The sequence below is a fragment of the Sceloporus occidentalis genome, unplaced genomic scaffold (genome assembly GCF_023333645.1).
Source record: "Sceloporus occidentalis isolate IW3139 unplaced genomic scaffold, rSceOcc1.0.p SCAF_42, whole genome shotgun sequence".
Lineage (NCBI taxonomy): Eukaryota > Metazoa > Chordata > Lepidosauria > Squamata > Phrynosomatidae > Sceloporus > Sceloporus occidentalis.
Window position 1 is genome coordinate 5993924 of NW_028317022.1, and position 17502 is coordinate 6011425.

A 17502-nucleotide genomic window follows, 5' to 3' on the forward strand; every position below is an offset into this window, starting at 1 on the left:
TTGTTATTTAATTGTTTTGTCCTATTTTGGTGTGTTACTTACTTGAAATAAAAGTGTTAGAATTTTTTTTAAGGTGTGGGCCCATATTCGGTTTCGGCCAGGTAAATGCTGCATTTTCGGTTTCAGTCCAGAATTTGTTTCGGTGCATCCCTGCTACTAATGAAGTGGTAGGCCTACACCACATCAATGTTTGGCTTAGTATATAGTGATAGGAGTTATGCTGCACTATTGTCAATGTCTGGCTCAATGTATAGTGATAGGGATTACGCTGTACCACCGTCAATGTGTGCCTCAGTATATAGTGATAGGTGTTATGTTGTACCACCGTCATTGTCTGCCTCAGTATATAGTGGTAGGTGTTATGCTGTACAACCATCAATGTCTGCCTCAGTATATAGTGATAGGTGTTATGCTGTACCACCGTCAATTTCTGCCTCAGTATATAGTGATATGTGTTATGCTGTACCACCGTCAATGTCTGCCTCAGTATATAATGATAACAGTAAGTGTTATGCTGTACCACCTTCAGTGTCTGCGCCGGTATATAACGGTAGAAGCTATGCAGTTTTAAAGTGTGTGTGGGGGTGGGTGCCACATACAGGATCCGCCCCAGGTGCCAAATACTCTAGGTACGCCCCTGCTTAGGTTGAATCCACTGGAACTCTAGTAAAGTTTGCAGTCAAATGAATAAAAGTTGTCACTTAACTAACAAGTATGCCCATCATTCAGGGAAGAATGTTATCAAAGACCAGGGTGGACAAATAAGATTCTACCCTGCTACTTCAACTCTAATCACATACATGCTACTGGTAAACAACCAAAAGACATGTCTTTCTTCTTTCTGTGACCTGGAGAGAGTCAGAGAAAGTGTTCTAGAAAGAACAGCAAGCACCAGAGTGCTTACCGCCACATGTTCATGGTGTACCAACCAAGCAATTATGGTAAAGGGGATAAATCATGAGGTGGGGTAAAATAGATTCCACTATTAATAAAATAATGACCCTGATTTGGGAATAATTTTTAACTCAGCTCAGCTGAGAAAAATAACCAGGCAACCTCTTGTTTGTTATGGCCTCTTTGCAATGATTGATGTGATTTACACAGGCTTAAAAAAAGTTACAAAATAATTTGTAAGTATTTTGCACTTGTGATGATTAGTGGAAAAATTGGTATTCTGTCTTAGCAGGACTGAGTGTGAGACACGCCATACACTCTTGAAAAAGGTTATCTGAGGTTACATTCATAGCCTTTAAATGTGATATACAGTAGAAAGGAAAGAGCATCACTCATTTGAGATGTCACTTTTATGTAATACTCAAGGTCCTGCAACTCACCACGCAGAAATGCCAGGAGACCTTCCAGCAACATCCATTTAGCTCCGTGGGTTGAAGACTATGTGATTGATTGTTGAAGTGTTTTAGCTATGTCTTGACTTTTTGGAAAACATTACCAAACAGAGTAACAATTCCCAATGGCTGTTTCCATGAATGAACTATAGAGGAATGTACAATTTGATAACAGATAAAAAACAAAGGTTAAACAGTTCAACCTTAATTCTTGAGTTCATCTCCAACAGAAATCAATGTTGGAGATAAGAAGAGATAACTTTCATAATTGTTTGTATAACTGCAGTGCCTACACTTTTCTAGTGGGAAATTTTCCACTAATTTCAAGGTATTATTTGAGTTTCTGATGGCACCGGATTTTTTCTTCATAGATATTGATGTCCTAGATGTCAATGAAGCTACCCTGACTTTGGTATTGCTGGTTTTAGTTCAAGAACACTTTGTGGGTGTTTTTGAGCGCATTTATAGTAATCCATCACTTTTTTTAACCACATTAATTGACAAGTCTTCAGCAATTAAAGAGTCCATGGAGGCTAGAGAACATCTTATGGAAACTGGCATATAACTAGGCCATTAATGAGATAACGGAGAAAACAAGATTTGGTTAAATGATCTGAGTATGTTTTTGAATTTTGAATGAAAATTCTTATCAGCAAAGAACCAAATGGCTGCAGCCTGCACTGCCAAGATTAATAAAACAACTAGGAGCTCAAAATGTTGTGGATAGAGAGAAGTTTCTCTTGCATTTCGATATTAGCATAAAACATCTTGCATATACCCCATCAGGGTCCAGCAGAGTGGGTCAGATTCACAAGATTTTCTGGAAACCAAAACCTTCTGTCGAATAATAAAATGAAAAAGAAAACAGAATATGTGATGGACCAACAACTCGATAAGGTTACAGGAATATAGGTTCATTACCTGAGTTGCAAAACAAGACAACCTGGCCCAGAATCTAACCACTAGACCTCAAATAATATATAATGTTTAACAACGAGACAAAAGGTCTTTCACTGGTTTCAACATTTTCACCTTCTTATTTTGGGCCTTCTCCTAAACTACTAACTGCTTCCTAATATATTCAGTGAGGTTTGTTTTGATAAATATGAAAGTAGATCTGAAGATTCCTTTAGATATTACTCTTGAAAATAAGGTTACACTATATTGGTTGTTTAAAAGAGGGTTTTGAAGTTCTTATTATTGTTTAAAAACATATTATCATTATTATTATTATGTATTGTTTTATATAGTGCCATCATTTAATAATAATAAGAACTCACAATCTATACCGGTGTTCATTTGTTCCTGAACAACATGAGGGAGGAAAAGAGAAGTACGGCACAGCAAATGAGGGGACAAAGGAACTCTGGAGGTTATGACAGGGGAGTGGGCATCACGGGGTGGCCAGCACACCTAAAGCCGACTGTGATCATGACTTGCACGCCTATTTCGGGTCACTCGTCGGACCCGCACCATTCATTTGCTATGAGATGGGCATAGTATTGTTCTCCTGCCCTAAACGCGAAGTCACGCTAGGGTCTTCTAAGGTTTTCATATTGGAATAGTTTATTTTTATCATGCAAACCATTTACCATTTTAGTAGTCCTCTTCAGAACTCTCTGCAGGACATCCTACAAAATAATTTTTCCCAAGTCCCTTCTGTTGTCACTGACAGAACAGTATCCTCAAAGCTAACTTTTACTTTTGGAGTTTTACATTCCAAGTGCATTATTTTGCATTTATCAACATTAAACTGCAGCTGCCACACTCTCGACCATACTTGTAACTTACTTAATTAGTTTGGGAAGATCCTCTGATCTCCCTAATTGGCTGATAACTGGTTATCTGGGGGGGAAATTGCTAATTCCTGTGACCCAGCTTACCCTGCATGTTATCACTTGGGGTATCTGAGCTTTGGCATAGAAACAAGTGCTTACAATTTAGCCAGCCCTGACACGATCTATCATTATGCAATTAGGCCATAGATGTAAAGTGCAAAATGTTTCCTTTTGATTGATACATACAGATAAGATCGAACTCAATAGGTATTAATTTTGGCCAGGTTGGATTGTGATAATACATAACTGTCAAAGCACGTTTTTTTATATTTGGTCCATATTTATGTAATTTATAACAATATTTTAACCAGAAAATCTGATTTGTTTATGGCCCTGGAGCAGAACACCCTGTACTAAAGTTTTGCCTTGAAGAATTTAACTAAAGTGAACACAGTCCTGGAATTTTCTTGTTTGACTTGTCATCACAACTTTTTGTAACCATGAAACCTAGCTAAGAACCCCCATTAGCAGTCTAAATAAAAACATAGCAGGCAGATAAGAACCATCAAGTCCACCCATGTTTTCCTGCTTTAAAGAATCAGTCCTTGATTCTGGTGTTAGAGTCCTGTAGTTTGGGGTAGCCGTATTAGTCCAGTGTACAGGGGCGTAACTAGACGCCTCAGGGCCCGGGTGCGGGAATCTGTTAAGGGCCCCCCCACCCCCTCACCCCCCCCCAAAAACATGATTTTTACCCAACAATTTTTTTTCAACTAATTCAACAAATTCAATTTACATATTGAATCATATCTGTAAAAAAATCAAAGAAAAAGGGGCGCATGTACAAAGGGCATAATCCAGGGGTGTCCAAGTTTTTTCTGCAGTGGGCCACTTCATCAGAATTGTATACGTGCGCGGGCCGCACTCATTTTTCACTGTGACAAAAAATATGGCCTTTAATAAAATATGCAGATTAAAATAAAGTAAAATGACACAAAACCTTTACTCTTCCTCTCACTGATTTCTGGGCCTTGAAAGTTTTGCGACTACAAATTCAGGATTCCCTAGATTTATTCTAGGGATGAACTAAAATGAAAATTCTGGACCAAAACATTCAGGGTTCACTTAGCCAAAACCGAAAATGACCCCCACCTTTAAAAATAATAATAAAAACTCACATGTTTAATAAAAGTAGGTAACACACAATTGGACAAAATTAGCAATATGACTTGGCATGATAGGAGTGTGATTGCTAACAGCAATCACAGTCCCATCATGCCTAGGTTCCAGCACTTACACATCCATGCTATCACACACACACACACACACACACACACACACACTCATTTATTCATATAATCATTAATTCACAGATTCATTCCCTCAATCACACACACACTTATTCAAACACCCTCCCCACCCCCTTACCTGCACTGCAGCTCCCTCGATGCCGCTCACAGACTTCAGCAGGGGGCGCGGCCTCCCTCTGCCTTCTCTGCTAAAGCACAGAGGAAGTAGGATGTCACGTGAACTCCGCTTCCTCTGTGCTGTCCAGAAGACCCTCCCACAAGTAAGTAGCAGGGCTTGAGGTGCGGCTCGTGTAAGATCGGTTGCCCTGGCTGCCGATCTTACGCGGGCCGCACCTCGAGGTCTCGCGGGCCGGATTTGGCCCGCGGGCCGCATGTTGGACGCCCCTGCCTTACTTAAAAAAAAAAAAAAAACTTAAAAAAGATTTCGGGCGACCCCTGTGACCCCGGTAGATCTGCCACTGCCAGTGTATAGGAATGCAAAAAAGCAGAATGTTGCAGAATCTTGTAATACCTTTTTTATTGGACTAACAGTATTTAAAATAATAGACGAGCTTTCGGGAGTCCTCCCTTTATCAAGTCAGAATTCTAGAATCTAGAATTCACTATGCAGATGCCTGAGCAGTAAAATTTGTGAATTCAGGTGTTTGAATCAATCAGGTGTATAAAATCAAGCACATAGTCATGCAGTTTGCATTTACAAACATTTGTTTGGGTCGTTCTGAAGAGCTCAGTGAATGTAAGTGTTATGGTAATATGATAGGATGCCACCTTTGAAATATAACAGTTCATGAAATTGGATCACTGCTAGATATTCCACGGTCACCTGTAAGTGGTATTATTGGAAAGTGGAAGTGTTTAGGAACAGCCGCAACTCTGCCACGAAGAGGAAGACCATGTAACACCACAGAGCGGGGACACCGAGTGCTGAAGCGCATGGTGCCTAAGAGTCTCCAACGCTCTGCTGATTCATAGCTGAAGAGTTCCAAACTATGCACAAATAGTATGGATATGTAAATTTTGGGGCCCATGTGACATCCTTAAAAACATTATTTGTCTTGTCTTGGTGTATATAGCATCTGAAGGTACTAAAGCTAATTACATTTCATGCAATTCACAGCAGATTGAAGAGACATTAGTTTGATTACTGCACAATAATGTGTGACTTGTATGAATAGAACTTTCCCCGCTCTAGTGCTCTTATTTGCCTTATATTACTTAATATTAATTAATCATTAATAGTTATAAAGGTTTTCGTTCACTGGTCGCCGCGCTGGTCGCCGTCTCGTAGCCTTCTCCATTTGACACTCTGCTCTGCAACACAGCGTGATTTATTTATAGAGCAGATTAGAGAATAAGGAGGGGTTAAAGGTTTTGTCAGCTGTCTGTTGAGAAGATTTTCATTCTTAATTTGATAATCTTAGAGTGCACAGCATCAGTGTATCACTGTATGCAGGCCATCAGCGAAATACACTGTAGTAACTGAGATTGGAGAGTTCCTCTTATCTCCAAAAAAGAGAGACTAATTTGCTTTTGGAACAATGTCCTTACAGTTCCCACGTCAAGCTCCATGGAGGAACAACAATATGACTATGCCACAGAAGGAAAACCCACTGAGTGAACAAGGAGAGACGGTTATAGGTATCTATCTTCTAAGTTTAGGTAGGTACCAACTCCAGCTATCTGGGATCTGCAAATTCTTGAGATATAAAAATATAATTTAGAATACTGATGTCAAAAGGACTTGTAAGCATATTTCATATACTTAATAGAAATATTAAAGCTATGTGGAAATAACTTAAAGAATAGTGAATAGTAAGGTAAAGGAAGTAATTTATTAAAATAATTATGAAATTATTGACTTTGTAGAAAGTCTAAACAACTTATAACCACTGATGACCATGCAGATATTATTAACCAGAAATATATGCATTTCAGTGCAAAATTATCGACTCTGCAAACTTTAGAATTTTGAATAGTTAATCAATGTTCAATAAAGACTCAATTCATTTCTCACAGTTTTGATTCATACAATTTCCAACTAACTTGATTCAAGGTTTGACCCAAAAATATGGTTTCAAATGTGAACTTTTAAATGGTTAATTCAAATATTTATCCTATACTCAAGCACTTCACAATAGCTGCTATAATACTGTATATCAATTACTAATTTACCCCATTTCCCTTTGAATTCCACCTGTAGCCACAGACATATCTCTAGTGTTGTGCATAAAGGACTTAAGGAAGTATTAGGACCATAAAAGTATTCCTTCTGTGTTTCGTTAGTGGACATAGAATTTGTCAGCAGAGAAGAACATTTTGGCCGATCTAATTTTCCTACCTACTCAGAATCAGTTGCTGGTCTTCTCTTAGATTTAGGATAGATTCCCTTAATGTATGGGATAGAAAACTTTCTGTAAAGTTCCCTGTCATTGAGGGAAATTTCTTATTTCACATTATTTAATAATGTACTGCATACAAGTTAGCATTCTGTATCATGCCGTGCCATTTTCACTTGAATAAAAAAAGCTAAAATATGAAATTGGTGTTTCTACATCTGTTAATGATAGTTTAAGCAAAATGGTTATTATCTGCCCTTTATATATAGTAGGCTAACATCAATATAGTATAAACTTAATGGTAATCTGCTAGAGAACTTAAACCTTGTCCAGAGATATCAGTATCATTATTTTATACTTTTTATTAGCTAAGTCAGATACTCACCTAAAGCTTTGGTAAAATACCTATATTATTATTTTAGGATTGCCTGGGGAGATTTTTCTGTGAGAGGGGAAATAATGTCTAGCTTGCACCCACATCTATTTAGGCATTTAACAAATACAAGAGTAATTGATTGGTAACATTTATAGATAGGAGCTCATCTGATGTAGAAGTTCTCCAAACCTAGAGTCACTATGACCAGATTTTAATTGAAGTATCCCTAACAATTTATCTTATATTTGACAAACATCCCAAAGTGCTTGTTTAATAGAAAACGGAAAAAACCCTGATGTAAAGTTTGCTCAATGTACGGTACATTGCATCATGGGTTGATTAAACCTGGTTTACTCCACTAATGGGCACTATGCCTAAAAATCCATAAAATACTATGGTGAAATTCCCATCTCAAGTGAATGGTTTGGTTGACTCACACATATGTTAGATGTCACTCTCAGGTAACTTATGTTTTTCTAGATGCTATCAAGCTGATAAAATATTGATTGCATCAGGGTAGCAGAATACAAATCTAACCTTTATTCATGTTTTGTGGATTCCAAGAATACAACAATTCTAAATACAAAACGTAATAATTAGATAACTGTTTCTTTTTGGAGCAACTGAACTAATTTTTAAATTGATCTGGATTTTTCCCCCACCTAGGTTGGATGTCTTGGTTTGGAAACAGCATTGTAATATTCATTTTATATAAACAGAGGACCAGCTTGCTACCCACAGATTATCTCACTTTTAACCTGGCTTTGTCCGATGCAAGCATCTCTGTATTTGGGTACTCTAGGGGAATAATAGAAATTTTCAATGTGTTCAGAGATGATGGCTTCCTTATTACTTCTATATGGACTTGTCAGGTAAGTTTCTGCCCTATAAATAGAATGTTTGTATATATATTTGTAAATGTAAGCCTAGTATGTTAGGTTATTGTAAATGTATGCAGCATACCTGGTGAGCTAGTCATTGTGAGACAATATAACCTCAAGGTAGAAGTGGTTTGTAGATTCTGGAGCATTGCTTGCATGATGGCCTCCATGATGGCCTCCATGGGAAGTCTCATCACCAGTTATGGGTTATGGCTGCCATACTAGCACCCTCTGTCAGTATTGCTAGGGAAAGTGAGGGGGCAAAAGGAAAGATCATACAGTTCCCTCTGGTGGGTATCTTTCTTAACACAGTGAATTGTCAAAAGATTATAAAAAGAGTCTAAGAATATGAACAATAGGAGAAAAGATTAAGGTTGATGAATATTGACATTAAAAAAAAAAAAAACTTGTCACACTTTATTGGAAAAAACATCAACTATTGGGGCATGGTGTTTACTTTGGGTATGGTGGACCTTGTTTCAATCTACTAGAAATTAAGGAAATATGGTCTGTGCATTTTAGTTGCATTTTAGCTGCATTTTGTGTCATCTTACACATTCCGAACCTTTATGGGTTATGACACAGATGATTGTATTAGTGTAAGGTGCATTTCACCAACTGAGGTAAGGCTGGTCTTTCAAGAGGTATGAACAGTTTTATTGGCCTCACATTACATTTATTATGACCACCTGGACCACTAATGTCACCAGTGGCTAGGTGTTGCTACCATTATACCCCTTTTCTCCATTAAATGAAGATACAGTACATCAGAAGATGAAAATGTGATCTCATGTTTGATATACTTAGTCACAGTTGAGAAATGTAAGCAACAATCACAGTGCATTCTTTGATTACAGAGCAATAATCCAGGCTTTTCCTCCTCAGGGGAAGAAATAAAACTCAGCAAAAACCACTTGACAAAAAAATCGGATGTGGTTTCTCTGACTTGTGCACCAGCTTTATCTGCAGATAATGGAGGGATTAGTAGAGCAGACAAAGTTGACATACAATAGCTACTTTGGCAATCTGTTTCCAATCCTTTCTAACAGCTAAAATGGGATTAGAAAAAAAATGTCAATAGAATTTTCAGTGACAGCTGCCACACCATAAACACTTTAGTGTCAGGGCAAACAGGCCTAACAAAAATTTAAGATTTTGCATGCCTGTTTGCTTAATTATGCTGTATACATTTGATGTATGAATGTTGTGTTTACTACTATTTTAAACATTGTTAAAATGATGTGGTCTGTTACATGTACCATTATCTTTATGAGAGCTGTATGAATATGTTTTGGGCTGCTTTCTGGGTGCCAGACTCTATTGTGGTAAAGGAAAGTCATTTCAAATGATGCTTTCATGCTTTCATTAAAATCCAGCCATCTATGGGTTTTTCATATGTCATGCAAATTATAACTTAACCAAAATAAGCAGAAACCCAGAAGCAGGAAGTTGACAACTAATGCATGCTTTGGGATCAGCTTACATTGGGTTCTGCTCATGCTGTACATTTAGATGTCTTCAAGAGTCATTTTCTCAGCTTGGTCATTGAATTTGCTTAGAGACTGAGGAAAAAAAGTAATAGATAAAATACTTAATTGCAGCATTTCAATCACTAACCAATCTATGTTTTAGTCCCCCTCGTGATTGTACTCTAGAATAGATATAACAGGGGTAATTTATGATGGAATTCCAAGCCTCCATTGAAGTGGTGAAAATTCGTACTTGGAACAAGTTCTAAAAATAGAATCTGATAGAATTAGCAGGTTAACGACGTGCGTGCCAACCAGCTAAACCTGTGCCAGTAACCTCAGGCTATTAGTTAAGAATTTTAATTATCTGAAGATATCACAACTCTGACCAAAGAGTCATCCATTGAATTTCCATTTTTTAAAATGCCCCAATAAATTCATTGATCCTTTTTCTCTTCTTGTTTTACATAAGATGCTTTCTTTAGTTTACAGATGGCTAGGTCTTGAAAATATATCATATTCTTTGACACATAATATATATATAAAATAAAAGTATTTATGTTTTCTTTACAGGTAGATGGTTTTCTCACTCTTCTATTTGGTCTTGCTAGCATAAACACACTAACACTTATCAGTGTAACACGATACATTAAAGGTTGTCATCCACAAAGAGGTAAGAATATGTTTGAATTTGTGTACTCCTGCTTGTTTGAACGTTGCCAAGAAGCCATGAATACTTGCCATATAAATCCTATTTTATGATATGACTGGTAGTGACTCCGGTGGACATATGGAAGAAGAGTCTTATGAAGACTAGCAGTCCTATCATTCAATAGCATTGTGGATATCTTCTGTTTTCTACTACTGTGTGCTTTGGGATCTGAGGAGTCCTTGCAGAGATATAATTAGGGGAGAATTCTTTATCTTTATATTTTGTATTTGGTTCTATTTTTCTCTGTAAGTTCTATTTTATGCAATGGTCCCTCAATGGTTCATCATCTTGGAAATAGAACTCAGCAGATTTTCTGCTGGCTTTAAGTTGGAGTGTACTTAAGTTATAGATAAGAGGTGCCAGGTCCTGCACTACAATTCACAGAAGGTTGATGCAGGGACCATGTGAAAGGCAAGGAGGGTGCAAGCTGTGAATGGTGCAGCTTCTGCTTAATTCAGGATGTTTGACAGAAGGGACAAAATGGACTGACTAGATGGACTGAATAGATCTTATATGCCATCAGATTTATGTTTCTCCCACTTCTTAAAACAGCCAGCCAACCTTAGCCAAACATTTGGTTGATGACTGGCCTAAGGCTATACTGCTACTAACAGGAAAAACTACCTCCATGAAAAACAAAATCACTATTTTTAAAAAGTTTGGTAGGACTTAGACAGCATAAGTTGACTACAATTCAGCTATGTTGACTTGCGATGAACAAAATACTATTATATCATGGATCACATTTATTTAATGTATATTGTTGACAAGTGCTCCTTAAAAAACTACACCTGCAAGCGCCATTTGTAAATAGTGTATGGAGTATAGATATTGTTGGAGGTCATTTTGTAACTGTGAACTTTTCTCTTTCAGCCAACTGTATAACCAATGGGAGCATCACAATATCCCTGGTTTTAATCTGGATTGCAGCCCTGTTTTGGTCTATGGCTCCTTTGCTAGGGTGGGGAAGCTACAGAGGTAAAATATACCAATCTCTAAATATTTCACATACTAAAAAAATATTATACTTTAATAGGAACTGATATACAGATTCTGGAAAGACATGAGATATTTTTGAGATATATAATTAAATGTATTACATTTTCAGAAGAATCTGGGTTACATGAAAATAATCATATCATTTTGCGCTTCACTTGGGGCAATTGATAAAATTGGGCACTATTCATCCTGTATTTTTACTCTATGGCAACCATAAACAAAGAGAAAGTCTACATGTTTTTGAAAATCCCAGGCTTTGGATTTAAAAAAGTGACGAAATTGGATAGCAGCTATATATTCATAAGTAAAGCATATAAATTGACCAAACTAATTGCACAGCCATGCTCTAATCTATACTATTATGGAATGATAGTTCTCTAATTATCACTCTTTTTTCTTCTCTGCTCTGCTCTGTTCTCTCTCCTACCTTGTTGTAAATATAAATAAATAAAATAACATCTGTATTCTTTTTTATTTAATAATTTGTCACCAATTTACCACATACTTTCCTCAGACCGTTTGTATGGGACATGTGAAATTGACTGGACCAAGGCCAGCTACTCCACAATATACAAGTCATATATTATATCCATATTCATTTGCTGTTTCTTCCTGCCTGTAATGGTCATGGTCTTTTGCTACGTGTCCATTATTAATACTGTAAAGTCAAGCCGAGCCTTAACAAGTGAAGGTGATCTAACAGACAGACAGCGGAAAATGGAACGCGATGTAACTCGGGTATGTCTTTTTAATTAGTATTTCATTTATTACTATAGGTATTTAATTCACTATTGTAAAGTGCTATATAATATGATGACCCCATGTAAATAAATAAGTAAACAATAAAATTGATGGGATGCCCTTGTAACACTCTTATGTATCTAATAGGGAGTTAACATTTTTTGCCTCTCCATGGTATATTGGTAAGTGCCTTATTATCTGCCACAAAATCACAGATACTTTTATTCAGTAAAGGTACGATCTTTTGTTCTAGCATACAGCCATACTATGTTTTTTGACACAGTACAGTTTCAAATATATCACTCAAGAGTGCAAGGGAATAATACAGTATGTCTACTAACATACAGAATTAAGAGACCTGCTTCTATGTTATAACGCTCATTTAAATTCAGTTGTTTTTCTTCCAGGTGTCTATTGTTATTTGCACAGCCTTTATTGTCGCCTGGTCTCCATATGCTGTGATTTCCGTGTGGTCAGCATGTGGCTACTATGTTCCCAATCTAACCAGTATCCTTGCCAGCCTCTTTGCAAAATCTGCTAGTTTCTACAATCCCCTAATCTATTTTGGGATGAGCTCCAAATTCCGAAAGGATCTCAACATCTTACTTCCATGTACAAAAAACAATAAGGATCCTGTCAAACTCAAGCGCTTCAAACGTCTTAAACACAAGCAGGAGTCTGTGCCGCACGTCAAAGAGCAAAAATGTAACACGAGTCCTGTACCACAGCAGTTGGTAACAGCAAGTAAGGATTCTGGGGTGGGAAGTCCAAGCGATACTCCACCCCTGGAAATGAAGGACGTATGCACCTGTAAATTGCATTTGGCATCTGACAGTCCTACTTATGAATGTGATCGATTATGAGAACATTAGCAACACATTTTAAGGCTATGTTATCTGACCATGCAAGACATTTTATTATGTAACAATAAAAAGTTTGTATGATGTTTTTAAGTGTGGTATGTGTTTGTATTGTTCACGCTTGTTTTGTACATTTAAAGCATCACTGCTAAGGCCTGGAGCCTATACCTATTAACTCTACCCAAACCCCTTAAATGAGGACAGAAATCCAATATGTAGGTAGAGCATTGGCCATGCCTGGATTACCAACCAACACAAACATTAGCAAACAACCCGCCAGCTGCAGGGACTAGGTCTGCAGGAGGTTCTCATCCCAACTTGACAAGAGTCCTAGTCCAGCGGGTGTCATAAACTGGCCACTGGACCCGCCTCCCTAAGCCCGGCTAGGGTGCCTCTTAAGGTAACACAACTTCCACGCTGGCCAACGGGGACCTCTTCCTCTGCTGTGACTACAAATAATGATTGAAACAAGAAAAACAGCAACAACAACGAAATATGCAATACATTTGGATGGGAGGTAACCTGTCCAGAGAGGATCCAGGTGGGAAAAGGTAGCTTATGAACCCTTTATGAACCCTTAAAACCCTGAAACAATGCTGCAGGCACCAATCACTAAATTACTGGCATCCTTTAAACCAGCCCAGGCCAGCAGTCATATTCCCCTTTCCCTAACTGTCCAGGAGGCCCTTTGTCAGTAGACATTTCTACATTTGGGATATATACTGTATGGTCTGAATTGGTTTTGGTGAGGTTTTTTTTTTTGGCAAAGGCTAATATTTTGAATGCAATGCCATATGGTTCTGGGTTCTGATTCTAGTTCTGATTTTTTTTTTACTCAAAAAATACCAAGGAGACCAATATCTGAGATTTGTATTTTTACTAAGTGGGGGAGGTGATTGAGGTTGCAAGCTAATGATCGCAACATCACACGCATTACTTTCCTGCTTCTGGGCCCTATTCTACACACCAGGCCCGCAGCAAGTAGGAAAGGTAATCATAGAGGGTATGCAGAGGGATGACAGGAAGGTATTGGCACAGGAAGGATGAGCACAGGGTGGATTTGCACAGGGGTGGACACTAGGGGCAAATATGCATGGAAATGCCTACTACCTGGCATTTCTGACCACCATAACTCATGTGATTATTAGTATTACTCCTTACTATCCTTGAAGAAAAATTATATATATATATATATATATATATATATATATATATTAATTATACTCTGAGGAAGAGCTCCCATTCCATTTTTGTAGTATTAAATGCAAACAAGCAAAAAAAACCCTTTCCCTATGTTACTATTCTAGTAGTTGGAACCTAGATGACTCAAGGCAACATCTCAGGGCACTTCCAAAAGGTCCAGCTTTTAGAAAAAACATATACAGTAGAGTAATTGGGGGGACATCTTATAACCCCGATCTTATAACAAGCCAATTAAATACATTTGCATCACAACTCCCTTTCCCTATATTAAGGGATGAAGATCACTAATGATGCTGTGAATGGTCACTATCAAACCATAAAATAATTAATACCACAAGGTAAACAGCCATATGCTATCCAATTTTCTGCATGTTCAATCACTTGGTTCATCATACCCCCTCCCAATGCAAGTAATTATTTCTATACCTACTGCCCCATTTCTAAGTACCTAATTGAAATGCACTATCCCTCTCACTCTTGTATGTTTAGGTTTTAAACCACTAAGGTAAAACCATCCATTAATTACCTTTTTTTTCTTGGTCAATTCCTTGAATCCTCGTCTAAAACTATAAGGGAAAAAGAAATGCTGACGGATTGGGGAATTTTATGGTTTGTGTTAAAGGTGGTCCATTCTAACATTACAAATAACACTGAAGCCCAGATCAAAAATCTAAGATAGCTGTTGTTATACACATCAGAGGATTGCAAATGAGGACACAAAAAAGACAGACATTTTTGTAAGGATAGTTAATCACACACTTTTTGGATATAAATTCCCATTTGGCCGGTTTTGGGGAAAGCAAGGTTTAAGGCGCTGCATAGGTTTTTCTGTCCGCAATAACAGCAGGCAGAGAACACCAGCATGTTCTGTATGTTGTCTGTAAATCATTTTGACCTGATGAGTTGTTCCAGGAATTGTTCTACAGGCGTGGGATGCTTCGACTGGATCTGCAGCACACTGAGAAACAAATAACCCATTTGCAAAGAGAAGCAGAGTGTAAAATGTTTGAAAATGTTTGTGAACTTTACTGATACTGAGCCAATATCTTTCTGGTGGAAATGTCTCTGCAATTGGCGACCACCTCTCATTCAACAATGGATCAATGGAGTCTGTTGTTGATTCATTAGGGATAACAGAACAGCTTTCATTTGTGCGTTGCCTGAGCCAAGACCATGGCATTTAACTGACAACCACCAAATAGAAAATACAGCGCATGCAAACCGTTGAAACGAGTCAAAGGCAACTGCAAAGTGGGGACACAATGTTAGGTGCATCAAATGTTTGATGGCGCAAAAAAATATATAGAAGGCTTAAGACTGCCATTATTACATGAATTAGAATATTGTTTAAATTCCTAGCCTTCATCCAAAGATTTGAGATAAAGGGTCTATTACGTTAGACCAAAAACTGGCATGAGAGAAAAATCATCTCTAAACCAACCATTTCGGATGAACGACTAAATGTCTGAATTAGTACACACAGGATGATCTATACATCTGAAGTCAGATGAAGATATAAGACAACAAGATCTCTGGTACCTCGTAACCTTACCACAACAAACCTTTCCACTCACACCACCTTCTTTATAATCCAACGTTGTTCTCTTTCATCCATATATATATATTTTTTAAAAGCAGTATAAAGTCCACAGATAAAATGAGTTTCAGCAGCCATCTTCTTCTAGTTTTTGTCACATAACCGATTGTAATGTGACAATGTCTTAGGAAATGCCACTTGCGTTGTGATATCAGCGGTCAAAAAGTGGTAGTGGCTAAAATGATGAGTATTCTGCGTTACCACGGGAGCAGATTTTTACCTTTTGGCAAGTCCTACAAGAAAAAAATGGAAAGTTTAAGGGTTAGGGTAAGATTAAAAAAAAATAATATATATATATATTAACGGAATCCATCTGAATAATAACAAATAAAACGTACAAATACAACCATGACATCCATAAAATAGGAGGCTCAAGGAGAATAATAGAGGAGATTTGCCAGGATCATATGGGAAAAAAGGTATCCAATTAACAAATCCCTCCTGTGAAGTAATATTTGTGACGAGCGGACGTATGTCATTTTGTTTAAAGAATTTGAACTACATTTGAATGTGCACTGACGCATGACCTTGCAAAAGAAACATTATCTGCGCTTGTCTTGGGAACCGGAAAGTTTAATGGTAATCCCTACAGGGCAGGGAACTGAGATACATGTTTGAGAAAAGGCAACTACGTGTATCATATGTACACCATCAATTCAAAATAGAAAGGCTTATGAATAATGTCACCCGGGACAATGAAGCACATCTTCGTTAGTCATTAACAGTAAGAAAACCAGGAGCATTGAAAAACATAAGGTTTATTTTAAAATTTAAAATGTTTTTTTTTCCAGGAGGCAGAGGAACTGCATGTGACTGGCAAAAATTGACATTTTCCAACTTTCACAACTATATTTCACCTGTAATTAGTCTTATATGTTAACAACAACATCAAATGTTGTTTGAAAACTGCTGAATTCAACACTTTTGTAACAAAATGCAACACTAGTAACATTACGCTTAATAATGTCGAATTTTGTGTTATTCATCATTTTTGTTGTCATGTGACACAAAAGCATGGGGCAACATGTTCTTGCCATATAAACTAAAAAATAGACTTCTTAAAGGTTTATGTTTTTGTATGTGCTTAAAAATAATTTTAAAAAGAATAAAATTGCTCTGCTTAGGCTTACTGTAGTTGTAGAGAGCAGGGGCATTGGTGGGTTTCCAAAAAGATATGGGCCTGCAGCCCATGGCGATATTGAATAGCTGGTACTCATGATAACTATATGCACACAATAATGGAATCAAAATTGATAAAATATTTTATGGTTCTGTACAAAAAAATATATATACAAGTAAATTGAACAAATAATCTAACTTGCCATTAAACAAGAATAAGTGAACTCGGCAAATCTGAATAGAGCAAAACTCTGCAAAGTACGGGGAAATTAAGTTTGTTTTAAAGGCACAGCAGGAATGTGGAAAGTGAATGACATTTACTGTATTTGTGATGTAATACTTATATAATAAGCAATAGGTAGTCATTATTTATGTGTAGACAGTCTCCGTCCAGGGCTTCTCACTGATATTCTCGGGTCTTTTACTGTGTGTGGTCACGGTGGCCGGCAACTGCATGACTCCTGAGCCGCACGTGCATCACTGCAGTCTTTCTTGCACACTTTCTATACATGCCCAATCTCTGGTCCTGCCTGTTCGAAGATTGGAAGACTTTAAAAACTCTAAGAGGATGAACAGAGATACTGTGGGTTACTAGGTCCCTGTATATAATGTGGCCAAAAGGCACACATGTGTAAACAATGTCCCCTGCTAACAAAGAAACCAAGAAACTCCATAAATTAGAGGATGTCAGCGGTGTTCTTCTAGGTGTGTCTATACTTGTTCCTGCTTCATCTCACCTTTTGGTTCCATTTTGACTCCAGTGAAAAGTAATTAAATC

At 37.4% G+C, this 17502-nt stretch overlaps 1 protein-coding gene across 1 annotated transcript; it reads left to right on the forward strand.

The window, feature by feature from the left end:
* The first annotated feature begins 5969 nt into the window (after nucleotides 1-5969).
* LOC149289893 (visual pigment-like receptor peropsin) lies at nucleotides 5970-12808 on the forward strand. The gene is made up of 6 exons (XM_089490150.1): nucleotides 5970-6090; nucleotides 7810-8015; nucleotides 10067-10166; nucleotides 11079-11183; nucleotides 11719-11942; nucleotides 12353-12808. Exons 1-6 carry the CDS (start codon nucleotides 5970-5972, stop codon nucleotides 12806-12808), a joined length of 1212 nt encoding a protein of 403 aa, XP_089346276.1.
* Nucleotides 12809-17502: the final 4694 nt, after the last annotated feature.

What these genes read in the sequence shown, in the direction of transcription:
- LOC149289893 (XM_089490150.1), top strand. Translation starts at nt 5,970, where the DNA reads ATGTCCTTACAGTTCCCACGTCAAGCTCCATGGAGGAACAACAATATG. An exon ending in AGGTTGTCATCCACAAAGAG is followed by an intron (nt 10,167 to 11,078) that starts GTAAGAATATGT and finishes TTTCTCTTTCAG; the next exon opens with CCAACTGTATAACCAATGGG. An exon ending in TGGAACGCGATGTAACTCGG is followed by an intron (nt 11,943 to 12,352) that starts GTATGTCTTTTT and finishes TTTTTCTTCCAG; the next exon opens with GTGTCTATTGTTATTTGCAC.